Raw genomic sequence first — 17022 nt, forward strand, 5'->3', positions numbered from 1 at the left:
ACGCCTTCTTGATTCTATCGTTTATTGGATGCGGGGCTCATACAGCAAACCAAAGGGTAATTAGGGGGGATGTGGGGTTCCCATCAGTTTTTCAGCTCCCCGAGGTGCAGCCTGGCAAAGTCCGTGGCCAGGCGCAGGGCCTCGTGCAGGCAGCCCACGTTCTTGCCTGTGGCTTGTGCTGAGACGTCCTTCCCTCCTCCTTTGCCGTCCATCAGAGCAGAGACCTCCTGCACCCACTGGTTGGCCTTCAGGCCCTTCTGTGCTGTCTCCTGGAGGGGAAAAGAAGGGACAAACAGAGCTCGACCTGCAGCCTGGTGGCGGTGAGGAAGGATATAAGCCCCTTTCCCTCCTGCTCCATCCCCCATAACAACACAAAGCACAGAGCTGTGGCTCTCAATCACCGCAGTGACTGCCGGCCCCCATCGCATGAGATTCATCTTCCTGCCACTGCAGCACAGACTGACCTGGGGCACCTGGCACAGGCAGGTGATCCTGCCCGCTTCGTTGTCCACAGCAAAGAGCATGGTGGCAGTCTGGGGGGAATGAGTCTTGAAGAGCTTCAGTGATTCATTCAGGGCCTGGAGGAAGAACAAGGAACATCAATTGGCTCACCTGCCCCTGGGCTTTACCCCCAGGCAGCACTTCAGCCCAGCTGTGAGCCTCACATAAACGGGGACAGCCCTGGAGGGAGGGCAGGGGTATGAAGTGGCACCAGATCAGCTTGGTTGTTCCAACACTGAAACCTGCCCTTCAGCACTGTGACTCCTTTGGCTCACAGCACCATCTCCAACAGCAAACAGAGCCCACCCAACTGCCCCTCAGGTACAAGGAGAGATCAGACCTTCCCCATACCTTCGCTGAGGCTCCGTTTTCCATTTCCATGATGACTAGTGGCTGGTTAGGGTGACTCTCAATGACTTGCTTTGTCTTTTCCAATACCTGAGGACAGACAGCACTGCTGTTCAGGTGTCTGCACAATGCACTTGGACACAAGAACCACCCAGCCCAGAGCTCCCTGCACAAAGAGACCCCCCCCCCCCACATACACACACACACACAGCCAGGGCTCACTCGTTTCTGGATGTCAGCTTTGCTTGCACGGTCCAGGTCATCCATAACCTTCTTCAGTGCTTTAACAGCTTCTCTCAGCTCATCTTTCTGCCACTGTGGGATAACAGCAGTAGCCAGCATCTGCATAACAAGACAAGGGAGGGTTAAAGGTGGAGGTGGCCATGGCAGAATGCAGGGAATGCTGCATTGCATTAATGAGCCTCAAAGTGGCTTGAGCTCCCCTGCCCTGCTATCCAATAAGCTCAGGTGTGAGTTGTAGCGCCCAAAGAACACAGGGCTGAGACCTCTGAGCTCGTGTCCTACAGAGCGTTGGCACAAGACTTCAATTCACCAGCAATTAACCCCAAGAGAGTAACCAAAGAGGCCCCAGAGGAGGAGACAGAGAAGCAGGAATCAATTTGGGCTTCATTAATAACACCCAGCGCCAGGTCCCAGCACTGCTGCCACCCTCACCTCGCTGAGGTCCGTGATCTCCTTCTGCACGTCCTTGTTGGGAGCTGTCTGCACCTTCACCTTGGCATCCAGAGCTGACAGCAATTTCTTGAGGCTCTCCACCTTCCTGAGGGCCTGGAGGAACACAATTTGAGTCACAGCACACAGGGGGAGCTACCAGGCCATCCTGGTAAGGTACCAGGCCATCCCCAAGAGGAGTGCCAGGAAGGCAGCAGCACTGAGCATGGGGTTCAATAACACCCAGGGAAGCAGCAAAGCCAATGCAGGCAGTGACTGCCCAGAGCCAGACTCCAGCCAGACTCTCCCTTACAAAAAGGACTTGCCAAGGTCCTTCCAAAAGAGAGCAGCCCCTGCCTCCCCTTACCTTCCGAGCTTCAGCCCCAGTGACTGCCACTATCCTCCGGATGCCTTTAGCAATGGCTTCTTCTGAAACAATCACAAAGGGCCCAGCATGGCCAGAGTTCTGCAAGTGCCTTAAGAAAGAACCCAGAAAGAGACCCACAACAAGAGAGTTAACAGACCGGTTCACTTCTCATCTCAGCAGGATTCAGCATGGAAACTAGAAAACCACCCCGCTGGGGAGAAAGTAGCAGCAAGGGACAGACAGAAAACCCAACCCAGCCACTAAAAGCTTCACAGTGAGGGAAGGGCGGCAAAGCACCAGCGCTATCAGACACAGTGTGGGAGCAGGGATGGCATGCAGGCAGTTTCCTTGCCCAGCATGCGACCACATCACAAGCTCAGACTTCACCCTGCTGCCTTCCCTGGCCTCTCCAGATACTCACGTCCCTCCGCAAAACTCGATGGAAGTGATGGAGCCTGCGGGGCCGGAGGGGTCAGCCAGCAGCTCCTCCACAGGGATTCCAATAGAGACCACGCGGACAGGATCGGGGTAGGTCTCATCAAAAACTGCCCGCAGCCCTTGGATAGCTTTAGCTGCTGCCAGAGGGCAGTCCTTAGCATATACAGTCTGCAGAGCAAAGGAAAAGGATGCAGGTGAGAGCTGGTCCTGTTAGCTGTGACACTGCTTGCATTTCCAGGGTATCCTAAAAGCTCCACCTGACCCAGGGCTGGCTGAGCTGCAGGGATCCCATGCTAACTGACTGATCCCGTGCTTCTAAACTGCTCTGCTAAACTTCTTGGTATTTGCAGACAGTGTGACACCAGAGCAGGCAAGGAACCATTCAAAGCTGAAGAGGGTTTGATATGATTCAAACCAGACTCCTACTAAAAGCTGCTGCCTCAGCTGTCCACCAAAACCAGTTCAAACACTGCAGCAACCCAAGGTGTGGATCCACCAGGAAAAGGGCAGGATTCTTCCTGGAGGATGGGGCCAGCAAAGTGACTAACCCTTCAATCTGACCAACCCACCTTTGCCTCCTCGATCATCTGGTTGGCGATGCTTTCAACTTCCTTGATTTCCTTTGTGGACAAGGCTCCCTTGGCTGTGAAGTCAAACCTCAGCCTGTCTGGTGCCACCAGTGACCCTCTCTGGTCTGCTTCTCCCAACACTGAGCGCAGGGCGAAGTTGAGGATGTGGGTGGCTGTGTGGTTGCTCATGACTGGTCTCCGCCTGGTCTGATGGAGAAAGGCCTTGTTAGATAGGGTCCCACACTGCACAGCCAGGATCACTTCCAGCTGTGGAGATAAGAGGCTAACATGCTGCTTCATCAGAAACAACCTGCTGCCTTGGAGCATAAGCTGTAAGAGCAGGGCATTCCCTTGTACATTTGTACACAGCTTTTCCCTTCCAATCCCCTTGCTGGGCCTTTCTGGAGAGAGACCAAGGATAGAGCAGTGTGCCTGTCCCTGCTACATGCCTTCTCTTTTGCTCCAGAGGTGCCTCTAAAGGGAAGGGAAACCCATTTTGCAAGCTGGGCTCCATTCAGTGCTCAGCCCAGAGAGTGTGGCTGAGCCAGCAGTGTGTTATCTGCCTCATGGAAGGGGGAAGCCACATCCCAGAAGGAGAGGCCTGAAGCAAGTGCTGCAGGGGGAGCAGGACCCAATCTCCATGCCTCCAGAGCAGCAGCCATGCTGCTCCAAAGGAAGGAGACAGGCCAAGAGATGAAGCCGTCTGTTACACCATGCCTTAACTCACCTCATCGATTGATAGGTGGACCTGGTCTCCCACTTTCAAGCTTCCATACAGAGTTCCTATGTGAAGCACGTAGCCTCCTCGGACCTGCACATTCTTCACAGTGAATTCAGTTTTCTGTACAAAGAGGGAAATGTACCCAGTAAGAAGAGTGACAGGGCAAGGGAAATGCACTGCCCTGCCAGAGCCCTGATCTGCAGCTGGAAAGGTGTGAGAGCTAGAATGGTGTGTAGGATATGGGAAAGCAAAGTGTCCCCAGGCAGAGCAGAGCTGAAAGAGGTCCCCACCTCAGCTTAAAAGCACAGCCACCCCTGCACCACCACCATAGGCACCCGTGGCACAGCAACAGCCTGATGCTACAGCAGAGTTCAGTGCAACCTCCCAAGCAAGGAGAGCCAACTCCAGCACATCCGCGCCACCCTGCACCCCCCAAAAAGGAAAACTATGCAGGTCCTGACCCAGGACAGGAAAGCACTGGAGCTTATTCAACCCCTTCTCCTATGCACCCAGCAGCCTAGGCTGCAGATGAGGCTGAGATGAGCCAAAGACTCTCAGGCAGACTCACATCCTCCTTGCTGTCGTCCTCCTTGACCATGTAGCCCTGGTCATAGATCTGCCCACCCTGCTCGGCATAGAAACAGGTCCGGTCAAGCACTATCCCACATTCCTGGCCAGTGGACACCTCCTCCACAAACTTCTTCTCCCTGCGGATGGCTTTCACCGTGGCTACAAGGCTCCCAAAATCTGTCACCAAAGACAACAGGCTGTGTCAGTGAAACGAGGCACTATACAGGAGCAGAACTTCATAGCAACACCTCCCAGCCACTGCACAAGCTACAGTTCCAAGGGGTAAGTAGGAAGAACTATAGCAATAGCTGGATAAGGTGATTTTATACAGTGTTCTCTGTGGCGGGAACCACCCTGCACAGCTATTTGCTCTTACATATTTCCACTCCCATCTGCATGTTCCAGGAAAGAGGAACCCAGAGGGGGCCTTGTTAAGTCAGATGCCCCAGGAAGACAAAGCAGCTCCTCCCAAGGAGATGTGGGAGGAAGGGACTGGGCAGCAGAGGGTGGCTCTGAGAGGGCTTTTTCATACCGTAGGTACCGCTGGGGTCTGAGGTATAACCATATTTTGGCGAGTCATCTGTCACCTCCAGCCCTCGGGCCCTGAGTTCTTCGATGGCATAGATGTCCAGCATGAGGAGGTCCTCCCCTCCAGCACCTTTGCCTTGAGATTTGAGCTGCCAATGACAAAAAACAAAGCTTAAGAAAACCCACACCGCCACTGGTGGGTGGCAGCTCTGGTCTTGTGCCTTGGTGTTTCCCAAAGGGCTCTTGGGAAAGCATCCCAAAAGGCTGCAGGTCTCTCCCAAGGGGTAAAGCGCACGCTATAAGAAAGGAGCAGGAACTCACAGCCACAGATTAAAACAAAGGGAACCCTCCCTGCCCGCACTCAGATCTTGGTGCTGTGATCTACCTGTGCGTTTTTCCGCTCTTCCTCAAAGCCCTCCATGTCCACAACAAGGCCTTTCTCCTCCGCTATCAGCCCAGTGAGATCCACAGGGAAACCATAGGTGTCATACAGCAGCCAGGCAGTATCACCTTCATGGGAAAAGCAGAGAATTCAGCACTTCTGCTCCATGAAATGCTGCTCCTCAATGAGCTTTGTGCAATAGCAGGACAATGAACAGGCCTGGTGGACACAAGCAACTAAGAGTCTCCTCACTAACAGACAGGGCACAGAGATCACACTGCCATGTTGTGCCTGTGCAGCTCAGAGACCTGAGCAAGTGAACAGGCCAGAGAAGAGAGCAAATGGTCTATTGCCTCCAGCTCTGCCCTCTACACTTTCTACCAACACCCAGCCCAACTTCGCCCTCAGTCCCATTTATCCCATGATAAATGCCTTTTGGTGCCTCCAGACAGAAGCCTCAGCCTCACCAGGAATGGTTTTACTGTCGCCCATGCTCTGGATCTTCCTGTCCAGGATACGACGTCCTCTGCTGAGTGTTTTCAGGAACTGATCCTCTTCTTCATTGATAATGTCCTTCACCATATCTGGGTCTTTTTTCAGCTCGGGAAAGGCATCTCCCTGCACAACCAAGAGGATTCAGCATGGAGAGATCTGCACACATCAGCAGATAAAGAGGAGTGGGGGAAGAACTTACCAGTGACTGCACCACAACGTCCACCAGTGTAGCAAAGAAGCCCTTGGGGGCATTGAGCTTCTCATGGGAGTAACGCACAGCCCGGCGGAGAATCCGTCTCAGCACGTACCTGGGGAATACATCACAGAATGGTTTGGGTTGGAGTGGACCTCAAAGATCATCTGGTTTCAAACCCTCTGCCATGAGCAGGGTTGCTCACTACATCAGGCTGCCCAGGACCCCAACCATCCTGGCCTCAAACTCTCCAGGAATGTGGCATCCACAACATCTGGGGGTGGACCTTGCCATAGGATTCAAATACATCGAACTAACGCTGTGTTACCCATTGCATTCAGACCTCCCAGAGACGCACCGGATCCTGTGCTGAGCAGAACACATACAGCAGCACTGCAGCAGCTCCCTCCTTACCCTCTGCCAGTGTTGTCAGGTCTGCCACCATCAGACAGGGCCAGTGTGATGGTCCTTGCGTGGTCTGCCAGCACGCGGTACGCCATGTCTATGCCATCCGCGTCCTCAGCACCAACCTGCCCCATGTATGGCCTGGCACCTGTGCCCTGCGTGGGGAGGAGAACACGGGGATCAGCAGCAGGGCAGAACAACAGGGAAGCACCTCAGAAGCCAAAGTCATCCTACAGGGATGGCACACTGCTCTGGGAAGGAGGTGAGTGGAGGAAGATGGAGAGCTCTGCACGGTGCCTGTGTTCTCAGGGCTGAAGGACATCCAGGAGCAGAGGGAGGTAAAGCCAGCTTAATCCAGCATTAAGAGCCCAGGACAAAAGATCCAGCCAGGGATCCAGGCAATGGATGCAGCGGGATCAGGCCCAGATTCCCCAGTTTGTACCTTCTGGATGGCTTCAAAGTAAGGAAGGAAAAGGTCGGTGTCATAGTTGGACATCTTGTTCTGCAGCACAGAAACCAGCCGCTCCAAACCCATCCCAGTGTCAATACTTTTCTTGGGAAGAGGTTTCAGGCTCCCATCAGCTTCCCTGACAACACACAGAAAGAAAGACAAGCTGTCACGGATGGAGGCAGCGGGGCAACACCAGAACTCAGTTTGCTACAGCATCCAAATTGCTGAAGAGGCTTGCAGGTATAGGAAGGAGGGCCCAGCAAACAGCAAAGAGGCACCTGTGTTAGAACACTGGGAATGCAGGCAAGCAGCTGGGTTGGGGAGCAGCCCTCACTCACCTGTTGAACTGTATGAACACCAAATTCCAGATCTCCAGGACATTGGGGTCATCCTGATTGACCAGATGAGAAGCATCTCTGTCCCCAATTCGGTCGTAGTGGATCTCGCTGCAAGGCCCACAGGGACCTGTGTCACCCATCTCCCAGAAGTTATCCTTCATATTGCCAGGCAGAATCCTGCCCTCAGGCAGCCTGCAACAAGAAACCCCTATTGAACAAGAGACTTACAGTGAGGCAGGAGGTCCCCCAACTGGGGGGGACTCAACAGAGAAACCTCAGCCCACTGATTCTCTGTATCAGTCTATCTCAGGAGCCTGGTTGCCTGCTGACGAGTGCCAGCTGGAAGGCAGAGATGGACACAACACCCCACCAAAGCTGCCACTGAGATCACAGGTGCATCTTTGACATCAACACAAGCAAGAGTAGGAGCAGAGAGGACAAGACTGAATGGGTCAGAGAAACCCAATAGGTTCAAAACACAATCAGACTGAGGGTGAAGGAGCACATCCCCAAGCAGAAACTAGGGGGAAAAGATGAATGACCTGCTAACATACTTGATCCAATGGCTGTGATCTGTACACTTCTCCACCCAACACTCACAGCCAGCTTTGCCTGCTTTCTCTGAACAGCATCATAACTGCTGTCACACAGACAGATCATTGGTCTGACACAGCAGAGCACTTCTTATGTTCTTAAGCTTATAAAGGAGATTTTGCAAAGAAAACTCTAAGGCTTGACCTGAGTCTCAGCCTCTTCTATCTAGCATCAGTGCTCCCTTGTGGCTCTGCAGCTCTACCACCCTGCAAACATCACTGGTGATGCTCTGACTTTTGTTAAAGCCTCCTGCTGTACGTGCTCTGCCTCAGCACGTGGCATCTTTCTCTGAAGAAAGGCAGATGGCAGCTGTTCATCAAAACACAAAGCTTTCTCAGTTTAAGGCCCTCACCCCAAATCCAGCCAGATCTGCTTGCATTCCAGGTCTGGCTGCAGTCCAGCATTCTCGTTTCCACCAAAGTAAGTGACATAGAGTCTTTCTGCAGGGATGCCAAACTCCTTGGTGAGAAGGTCCAGTGCCAGTTTACAAGCAAGTTCCTGCAGAAGGAAAGAGGAGCTGAGTATGTGAGTGCAAACAGAGCTTCTCTTTGGCATGCGGTACCTGCTCATTTAGAGTAATGGCTACTACAGGAGATCACTGGCTGACTAGGATCTACTCAGAGCATCATTCAAACATGCAGAAACCTTCCACACAAAGTCTCTCCTGAGGTCCCCCTGTACTACCAGCCCTAACTGACAGCAGCTGGACTAGGACAGCTGTCTAAGAAACAATCCACAGCTTTCAGACCTTTGGCATAAGAGACAAACCTGTATATGCAGCAAACAGGGCACACAACACATCTTGTATAGCTTTGCAGGTGGAAGCAAGTTAAAGCCTATAATCCTCAGCTGTATTCTCCACGATCCCTTTGTAATATGAACCTCACACTAGCAAGAAGCTTGGGAATATTGCTTTAGTGGCAGTCCTGGAGCTGCAGGCATAACATTTCTACTTGGAGACTCCAAACTGCCAGCATTAACACAATATAATCAGATTTGTAAACCTTAAGTAATATATCACAAAGTATTCTGCAGAGCTGGGGGAGCCAAGGGTACCTTATGAGCCCCTCTGTGCCAAAACAGTCTCCTTCCTCTTGGCAAACACTGCTGAGCTCACAGAGACATGACTTTGTGCAAGAGATGAGTCTATTTTACCTTGAAATAATCCCCAAAGGACCAAGAGCCCAACATCTCAAAGAAAGTGTGGTGGTAGACATCCTTTCCCACATCGTCCAGGTCGTTGTGCTTCCCCCCAGCTCGGATGCACTTCTGAGTGTTGGTGGCTCTGCTCAGTTTAGCAAGTGGGTGCGAGGGGTCGATAGTGTTGAGGAAGATGGGTTTGAACTGAGAGGGAAGAAAAAAGAGGAATCAAGGTCTGGTTTTAAGATGTTAACAGCAACAGCGACGCACTGAGCATCTTCTGTATCATGGCACTGCTGGCCTGATGTCCCAGAGGCAGCCTGCAGCATGTCAGGATGCAGGACCCAACACACACACCTGGAGCATGTAAACTCCAGAACTTCCAAAGGTAAAACAGCCAGATTCCCAATTGCCAAAAAGACATGGAAAACTCCAGAAAAACCCTTCCAGCAGCCTACCCCCAACTGCTCATTAGATGCTGGTGGTCATTTGTGCCAGGATTCCCTCTGCAACTATTTGCAGTGCTAGCTGTGGTCCAAAGGGTCAAGGAGGGCAGACTGGCAGCACTCCCATCTCTGCACTGTCAGCCCTGGGAGCACAGAAACCTCCCCTGCCAGCTCTGCAGTAGGACTCCTGCAGATGCAGCATCCACCTCTTTGTGACCAGTAATGGGGAACACAACGCTAATTGTCCACACAATCAGAAGAGCTGGTAGTTTTGAAGTTTGAGGACACTTCAGGGTGCAAGGAGCCAAATACAAACCTCATTTCAATGAGCAATGGGAAACCAGCTCCGCTCAGGGAGCAGGGATTGATGGGTGAAGGGAGAACTGAACCAACTGCAAGGTGAACTCAAACCACAGCTGGAAAGGAGTCAGCTAAGAAAAGATGGGTAAATGCACTGCCAGGATGATGCCTGCAGGAGGTTTTAAACTCTGATACTCTTCAGAGTTGGTGGAGACCATTAAAGGAGACCATTAAAGGCCATCCAGTCCAACCCCACTGCAATGAATGGGGACACCTAGAGCTCATCACGTTGCTCAGGGCCGAACCGTTGAGCTCTGTTGTTTATTAGGAAGGAATGGGCAGCTCCAAAGGCTTTGCAAACAGCTTCACTCCTTCAGCTGCTGCTGCTGCAATGACCGGAGCTGGAATCCTACCTGGTTCATGCCAGCATTAGCAAACAGCAGCGTGGGGTCATCCAGGGGGATGGTGGAAGATGAGTGCACGTAGGTGTGCTGGTTCTCCTTGAAGAAGTCAATGAAGCGCTGCCGGATCTGCCTGGCTGTCAGCGTGGATTCCATCTCGGAGCTGCGGGCTCACAGCGCTCAGGTGTGACTGCAGCAGGGCTGCGGGGACAGAGCAAAGCGCTCATCAGGGCTCTCATCACCTTCACCCCCCCACAATGACCCAGCGGACCCGGCCCAAACCCCAGCATCCCTGAGGTGCCGCTTCCCCTGGCGCTGTATGAGCCGTGCTCAGCGCTGTCAGGCCGCCCAGCCCCGCTCCATGCTCCATGCTCCCCTCAGACCCCTCAGCGCTGCCCAGCCCCGGCCCGCAGCCCCCCGCCCTGTCGGCCTACCTCGCCGGGCACCTCCGCCCCACGCTGCGCACACCCGGCCTGGCCGCCGCAGCGCCCGCAGTGCAGGGATCCGGCCGCTGATTGGCTGCGTGAGCCGTCGCTCAGCAGACGCCCCGCCCACCAGTCCTATCCCTGCCGAGGGGCGGGCCGCGCGACGGCTGATGCAATGGCGGAACGCAGGGGTCACGTGACGCGGGCTGCGTGAAGCCGGGCAGGGCGCCGCCATTTTGTAGTGGCCACGCTGGGCTCAATGGAGGGGCTGGGTTTGGTGGCTGTCGGCTGTCACTGTTGATGCAGGGCGTTCAGACCAGCACTGAGCTGACCTGACACACAGGAACTCAACACAGCACGGCTCCCATCCTGAGTCACTGTCATCATAGAACGAACACAAGTCATGGTCCAAACCAACACAGTGCTATGGATGTTCCATTCCATGAATGGTTCCCGGGTGCCTTTTAGCCTTGGACTCATCAAGATTAGCTTCATCTCTTCCCCACAGCTTCTCTTATGGGCCCATTAGGGATCGTGTGGCCCCAGGCTCTGTTCCTGAGCCATGAACACACCTGTATTGCTATCAGCCATGTCCATAGGTCACTTGCTGCTTGCCTCTCCCTGCTCTGCTGGCCTGCAGCCATTCCTGCTCCTTCAGCCATCCCCTTCCCAAGGAAAGAACCTGGAAGGAAAAGAGGAAACTCCAGTCTTGTTGGTTAGCGATGACAGCTCTGGAGCAGGCAAGTCCGTGCAGAGCAATTGCTTTGCATGGCTGATGACGCCCTCCATAACGCCTCTTTAGGTGCTTTTGCTTTGTTGCACCTGCTGTTCTGCTGGGCATCCGAGCACTGTCCTTCCCTGGATGATGGGTGTTAATGTGAGGATGGGGAGAAGGGTGAGGGCTGTGGGCAGCTGGGGGGGCTTCTCTACTGACTCCTGGGGGAAAGCAGGCATACGGAATGAACTTGCTGCAACCTCAGTCCCACAAACAGGACCTGCTCATGTCCCTTCCATTTCTTGGTAGTGTTTCCGAGCGCAGTTCCAAGCTCTGAATGGATGTGATCCTTCTCCTGTGGTTGCATGGATTTGGGATCTGGGGCTTTGTAGAAGTCAAGTCTTGGGGAGCTGGCAACGCAAGTAGAGCTATCACTCCATGACATGCTCCCACCCCAGTCCCAGGGCAGCCAAGGTGCCGGGGCTGCTGCTGGCACCGTCACTGTCCCCATAGGTACCCAAAGCCACTCCCTGGGCTGTGCCTTTTCTCCTCTTCATGCCAAGCAGGCAGCATTTCAACTGGGAGCACCAGTCACCGCTGTGACTGTCTCACCCCCTTGGAGATGGCCATGCTGGCTCAGAGCGTTCTAGTGACGGGGTCCAACCGGGGCATTGGGCTGGAGCTGGTGAGGCAGCTCGCCGCCAGCCCCCAGCCCCCACAGCACATCTTTGCCACCTGCCGTGATGCCACTGGTCCAAGAGGGAAGGTCAGTGCATGGGGATGTCTACCAGCCATGGGAGCGAGGGGCATCGTGGCCCCTCCTGGGTGTCTGCTGGGAGCTTGGTTGGGTGCTCTGAGGGTGGGAGCAAGGTGGGCTGTGCCCAAGTGGTGCCCATGACCTTGGTGCTCACACTGAGCCAACCGCCCCCTTCTCCCTGCTGCCCATTCACCTGACAGCTTCCACAGCAAGAGCAAAGCCACCACGATCTGCTTCTTGGGGACAAGGATGGGATGGGTGGGAAGACCAGCAGTGCTGCCGGTGGCTTCTAACCCCCTGTTCCATGCCTTTGTCTCCAGGCCCTGCAAGAATTAGCTGCCCGGCACCCCAACATCAAGCTGATCCAGCTAGGTATGGTGTAACCCCTCTCCTGCATAAGGCACTGCTCCTCCTCCCTCTCCTGTGCCCTCCACTCACCTGGGGGCACAGCTATGGATGGTTTTGCCAGACCTTGGTGGTGGCAGCCACATGGCTGCAGCCTGGTGAGCTGGGATGTCTGCCAGGTTCAGTGACAAGTGGAATAAGGAGAGGACAAGGGCATGGGGGATAAAAGGGAGAGCAGCAGAGATTGGCACTTTGCATTGCCAGAGATGGGGAGTTCTGCTCCAGGCTGTCTTCCTCCATGTAAGGGAATGGCTTACTTCAAACCAACATGCGTTTCAGAAATGAAAGAAATTAACTCAAAAATGCCCACTGCATCCTTTCATTCTCCATTCCTTTCTTTCCCTTTCTAATCCCCTGATTTCTTCCATCTGAAGTGCATTTTGCTTTGTAGGCACCATTTCAGCCATTATGGAGAGAAGAAGTTGCCTTCAGCTAATTAGACTGGTGTCACAATAGGGACGTGCTTGTCCCACATGCCTCGCCCCATTCTCCCTTGGAGCAATGACTCAGCCACTCCAAACACAGAAATTAATCATTCACCCAAGCCAGTGAATGACACCTGGAGTAATGGAGCTTGGAGCTCTGCTTGTTCATCATCCAAAAAAGAAGTCCCATACCATACCATTCCTATGCTGTATAGGGGGGCTGGACCCACAGCTGGGGCTGAAGTATCTGTAGATAAGAGAAGGATGGGAATCAAAGTCTGCAAGCAAAGGCTGTATGTTGTATCCTGGAAAGTGGTGCAAGATGTATTTTAGCATGCTGGAAAATGGTCACTCTGAATGACCCGTCAGAGTGGGTATCAACCAGGAAAGATCAGAATATTAGGAACATAACAAATATTTCTTCAATACAACAGCAAGACCTATGGAGAAAGTCTCCATGAGTGTAGCTGTAGTGTTCCTGCAGGCAGCACTTACCAAATAACCTCTCAAGTCCATAAAGTAAATGCAGTCACGTTCCTCTTTTTGCCCTGCAGACACGGTGGACTTGCCCAGCATCCGCGGAGCCGTGCAGGCTGTGGAGACTCATCTGGAGGGCCAGGGCTTGAACCTGCTCATCAACAATGCTGGCGTTGGCTCGCAGGCCACGCTGCAGTCTGTGGATGCACAGGAGATGCTCACCACGTTTGCAGTCAATGTGGTTGGGCCCCTGCAGGTTGCCAAGGTGTGTATGGGGTAGAGCTGCACCACTGTGGCCTGTAGTCATGGCATGAGGACATCCAGAGCAGGGCTGAACCCCAGGCTCTGTACTAGCAGAGCTCTAATGCGTGTCTGTTTGCCAGGAGTTCCTGCCACTCTTGGAGAAGGCAGCAAAAGATGCAGGGACGGAGGGGCTGAGCTGCAGCAGGGCAGCCATCATCAATATGTCTTCCAAAGTGGGCTCCATCGGGCTTTGTCTTGGTGTGCTGGAGGCCCCCATGTACCCATACCGTGCCAGCAAGGTGAGAGGGCAGGTGGGGGGAATTGGGGATGGTCCCCCATGGAGCCCGTGGTCCGGGCATCCCTTGCTTGGTCCTACAAGCATGAGCACTCAGAGCACCAACCTGGGCCGTGCTCATGCTATCTGACTCTTCCAGGCTGCCCAGAACATGGTGACCAGGTGCCTGGCTGCAGAGCTCAGGGACAAAGGGATCTTGTGTGCGGCGATCCATCCTGGCTGGGTGAAGACTGACATGGGGACAGAGCAGGTATGTCTCCTTCACACAGAGAGCAGTGGGCTGGCAAGAAGAAATAGTATCTCTATGGGCAGCCAGCCCTATTCAGGTTGGGACAAAGGGGTACAGCAACTTCCCTGCACCCTCCAGGATGGTCAATCCCTGCAGCTCTCCCTGCCCATCACAGGCTGTGGCAGTGATGCTGTTCCTTTTCCTCTCCCACAGGCACCCATGACAGTGGAGCGCAGCATGCAGGGCATTCTGGAGGTGCTGGGCAGCCTTTCACAGGAGGCCTGTGGGGCCTTCCTGGACTGGGAAGGGAACTGCCTGCCCTGGTGATGCCAGCTCAGCCCACCCATGTCACTCTTCCCCACTCACGGACATGGGCAAAAGCTTCTCCCCATTCCCCACCCCATGTGCAGCCACTTGGTGCCCTGCATCCTAGCTTTGCATAACTCTATATCCCACCCCGACCTGAGCCCTCATAGGGAACCCTTGCTGGACAGATCCTATGCTCCCCACTCACCTGTGCTGCTCCCAGCCCTGGGCAGCCCACCTCCTGAGAGGCAGGTATTGGCCTTTCTGGAAGGGATGCTTCCAGCACTGACATTTGTCACATGAGGGGACACCCGGCAGTGGATGTGGTTGGGAGCTGATGCACACACATGAGGGGTGGGACACCCTGGGAAGGGGCTGCCCTCCATGAGGCTTCACAGAGCCTGCTGTGCTCACAGTTGGAGCCAAGAGCATTGCTGTTGTCAGAGCTGGGTTTATTGAGGGGGAAGCAGAGGGGAGGCAGCAGCAGAGGGGCCACTGTCAGGATGCAGGCAGGAGGCCGGGCCAGCACGTCACCAGGCCACAACGTTCCCTTCCCAGTCCAGGAAGGAGCCGCTGTCCTTGTCGGAGAGGTTGGAGAGCACCTTCAGCATCCCTCCTATGCTGGCATCCACAGTCAGCGGGGGCTGCAGGGCAGAGGGAGAAACACAGGCATGTGTGCCCAAGGTCCCAGGGCAGGGAGAGCTGCCATGGTGCTGATGGAGCAGGGCCCCTGGGGGGTGTTGGTGCAGGGCTCCGGGAGACAGCAGCCTCCCATGGGAAACAGCACAGGCTGTGTATAGACCCAATATGGGGAGGCTCCTACCGTGTGTCCGGCTGCGCTCCCCATGTCTGTTTGTACCCATCCAGGATGGAAAGCAACGCAGAGGATGCCGTGTTCCCGGTAGCCCATGGACTGGCACCTGGTGAGCATGTTGAGAGCAGCCTGTGGGAGACAGCACAGGGATCAGGTGGGGATGAGAAGGTGCAGCATGGGGACACCTGCAGATCCCACGGCCAGGCAGGGGAAAAGAAGGATATTTTCACTCCCCAGAGTGTGGCAATACCTTACTGCAGCGGTATGAGACAATTTCCATTACATCCCAACCAGCAAAAGAAGAAATGGATCCCCCAATGCTGGAGATGTTGATGATGGCTGCCTTGCTGCAGCTCATCCCAGAGCCCGGGCTCTCCTGGGCTGCCTTCTTCAGCAGGGGCAGGAACGCCTGTGGGGAGGGGAGAATCAGGGTTCCACACACAGGGGACAGGACCAGCTCTTCCCACAGCAGCAGTGCTGGCACCAGCACCATCAGCAGCCATCTTCCTTCCTCATCCCCGCAGCCCTTCCTCCTGCTCCAGGTTCCAGCTCCTCAGCACCAGCCCCTGTCCCACAACTTCTCAGAGCAGCTCAGGAGCACCAGGCAAAGCAGAGCCCCATCCCACCAGACCCTTCCTTCTGCCATAGGGGATCTCAGGGCCACAGGACAGGGACGTTCCTGGTGCCATGGGTGAGCACAGTACCTGGCCCAGCAGCAGGGGTGCGATGGTGTTGGTGGTGTACACGTCAGACATGTCCTTCAGTGTCTCGGTGTCAAGCGAGTTGGTCTTCAGAACAGCAGCGTTGTTGATGAGGAGGTTGAGCCCCGAGCCCTTGAGGCGCTCCCCGACGCTGGCTGCGGCCGCCTTGATGCTGGCGGGATCGGTGACTTCTGCAGAGGCGAGGTGGGGAGGTGAGTGCCCGCTGCCCTCGGTGTCTGCCAGCAGGCACAGTGCTGGGACAGAGCCCCTGCAGCAGGGCTGTGGGAGGATGCAGAGCCCAGAGAGCGGGGAGCCCAGGTGAGGGACCTTCAGCCTTTGGGCTGCGGCTGTGGCACGTACCGAGCGGGACGATGACCAGGTTGGGGTGCTTGGAGGCCAATTGCTGCAGCTCCTGTCAAAGACAGCTGATGTGAGCCACATGTCACGCTCTTTTCAGCACGGCTGACACTTTGCCCCCTGCCCTGTGGTACACAGTGCCAGATAAAGGCAGAAGCAGTAGAAGCAGCTCCCTGCCCAACCCCAAGGAGCCCTGGGCACTGTGCACAGCTTGTCCTGTTGCCATCCCTCCCAGCTCTCATGTGCTGATGCCCAGGGCTGCAGCTCCTTCATCATCTCATGATCCTTCACACCTCCCCTCTCCTGCACCAGCCCTGGGCTTGGGGGGGGGGTTTTTTTTTTTTTTTTTTTTTTTTTTTTTTTTTATCCCCCCCCCACCTTCAGTCGCTCCAGCCCAGCCCAGGCCTTCACCTGTGCTCTGCTGTCCCGTTGGGCGTCCCGACAAGTTAGCCAAAGACCCACTCAGGTGGGTTTGGCAGTGCCAGCAGGTGCCGGACAAAGCCCAGGCCGATGCCCCTGTTGGCCCCAGTCACCAGAACGGAGCGAAAACAAACTCCAGCCATACTGCTCCGTCTGCCTCCGTGCTGACAGCGCACTGCCTGCAGGTGCCTTTTAGTACTCAGTTATCTCATGCCTTCCCGTGAGGTCTTGCATCTGCTCTTTGCTCCACAAACTCTCTGCACAGTACCAGCCTCTTGGCTCTGCTCCACGCCCTGGATCCCCTTTTCCTGGTGGCTCAGTGACAGCAGGGGATCCCAGTGTCCTGCCAGGGCAGGGAATGACCAGGGTAGGAGGAGCTGATGCTCCCCTGGTGTTGATGCACGCTATCCTTTGCCCCCTGAACAGCCACCTCTGCTCCCAAAGCTGATGCAGTACAAGCACCAGCTCGCCCGTGCAGGCACTTGGCTGCAGTTTGCTTGCTGCTCTTCATACCTCCCTCTTCTCTGCTCTACCGCAATGTGAGCCTGGTGGTTTTGCACCAGAACTACCTCTATATCTGCACTGAGCTGCCTC

General features: G+C 54.9%; 3 protein-coding genes across 3 annotated transcripts; 1 reads left to right on the forward strand and 2 right to left on the reverse strand.

The window, feature by feature from the left end:
• Positions 1–9: 9 nt before the first annotated feature.
• On the reverse strand, positions 10–10396 carry AARS1 (alanyl-tRNA synthetase 1). Its single transcript, XM_015873655.2, has 21 exons — positions 10294–10396; positions 9872–10060; positions 8728–8916; positions 7925–8070; positions 6979–7170; positions 6632–6776; positions 6199–6344; positions 5791–5899; positions 5564–5714; positions 5100–5224; positions 4719–4863; positions 4185–4363; positions 3623–3736; positions 2896–3102; positions 2310–2494; positions 1889–1997; positions 1525–1638; positions 1072–1191; positions 853–939; positions 465–578; positions 10–269 (listed from the first exon to the last, which is right to left on the reverse strand). Exons 2-21 carry the CDS (start codon positions 10013–10015, stop codon positions 84–86), a joined length of 2907 nt encoding a protein of 968 aa, XP_015729141.1. The 5' UTR covers positions 10016–10060; positions 10294–10396; the 3' UTR covers positions 10–83.
• A 940-nt stretch (positions 10397–11336) lies between these two features.
• Positions 11337–14157, forward strand: LOC107319148 (uncharacterized oxidoreductase C663.09c-like). Its single transcript, XM_032447181.1, is given in 8 exon segments — positions 11337–11429; positions 11432–11583; positions 11585–11765; positions 12077–12128; positions 13141–13328; positions 13447–13605; positions 13741–13851; positions 14044–14157. Coding segments are annotated over 8 exon segments (1050 nt in total).
• Positions 14158–14567: 410 nt separating this feature from the next.
• Positions 14568–16677, reverse strand: LOC107319129 (C-factor-like). Its single transcript, XM_015873764.2, is given in 7 exon segments — positions 14568–14780; positions 14960–15079; positions 15201–15359; positions 15655–15842; positions 16012–16063; positions 16420–16455; positions 16458–16677. Coding segments are annotated over 7 exon segments (783 nt in total). The 5' UTR covers positions 16572–16677; the 3' UTR covers positions 14568–14666.
• Positions 16678–17022: the final 345 nt, after the last annotated feature.

The sequence above is a fragment of the Coturnix japonica genome, chromosome 11 (assembly GCF_001577835.2).
Source record: "Coturnix japonica isolate 7356 chromosome 11, Coturnix japonica 2.1, whole genome shotgun sequence".
NCBI classification, from domain to species: Eukaryota; Metazoa; Chordata; class Aves; order Galliformes; family Phasianidae; genus Coturnix; species Coturnix japonica.

Excerpts from the sequence above, each read along its gene's own strand:
- AARS1 (XM_015873655.2), bottom strand. The coding sequence starts at position 10,015 with ATGGAATCCACGCTGACAGCCAGGCAGATCCGGCAGCGCTTCATTGAC. Across the intron at positions 6,345-6,631 it reads ACTTTGAAGCCATCCAGAAG|GGCACAGGTGCCAGGCCATA; the intron begins GTACAAACTGGG and ends CTCCCCACGCAG. Across the intron at positions 1,192-1,524 it reads AGATCACGGACCTCAGCGAG|ATGCTGGCTACTGCTGTTAT; the intron begins GTGAGGGTGGCA and ends CTTGTTATGCAG.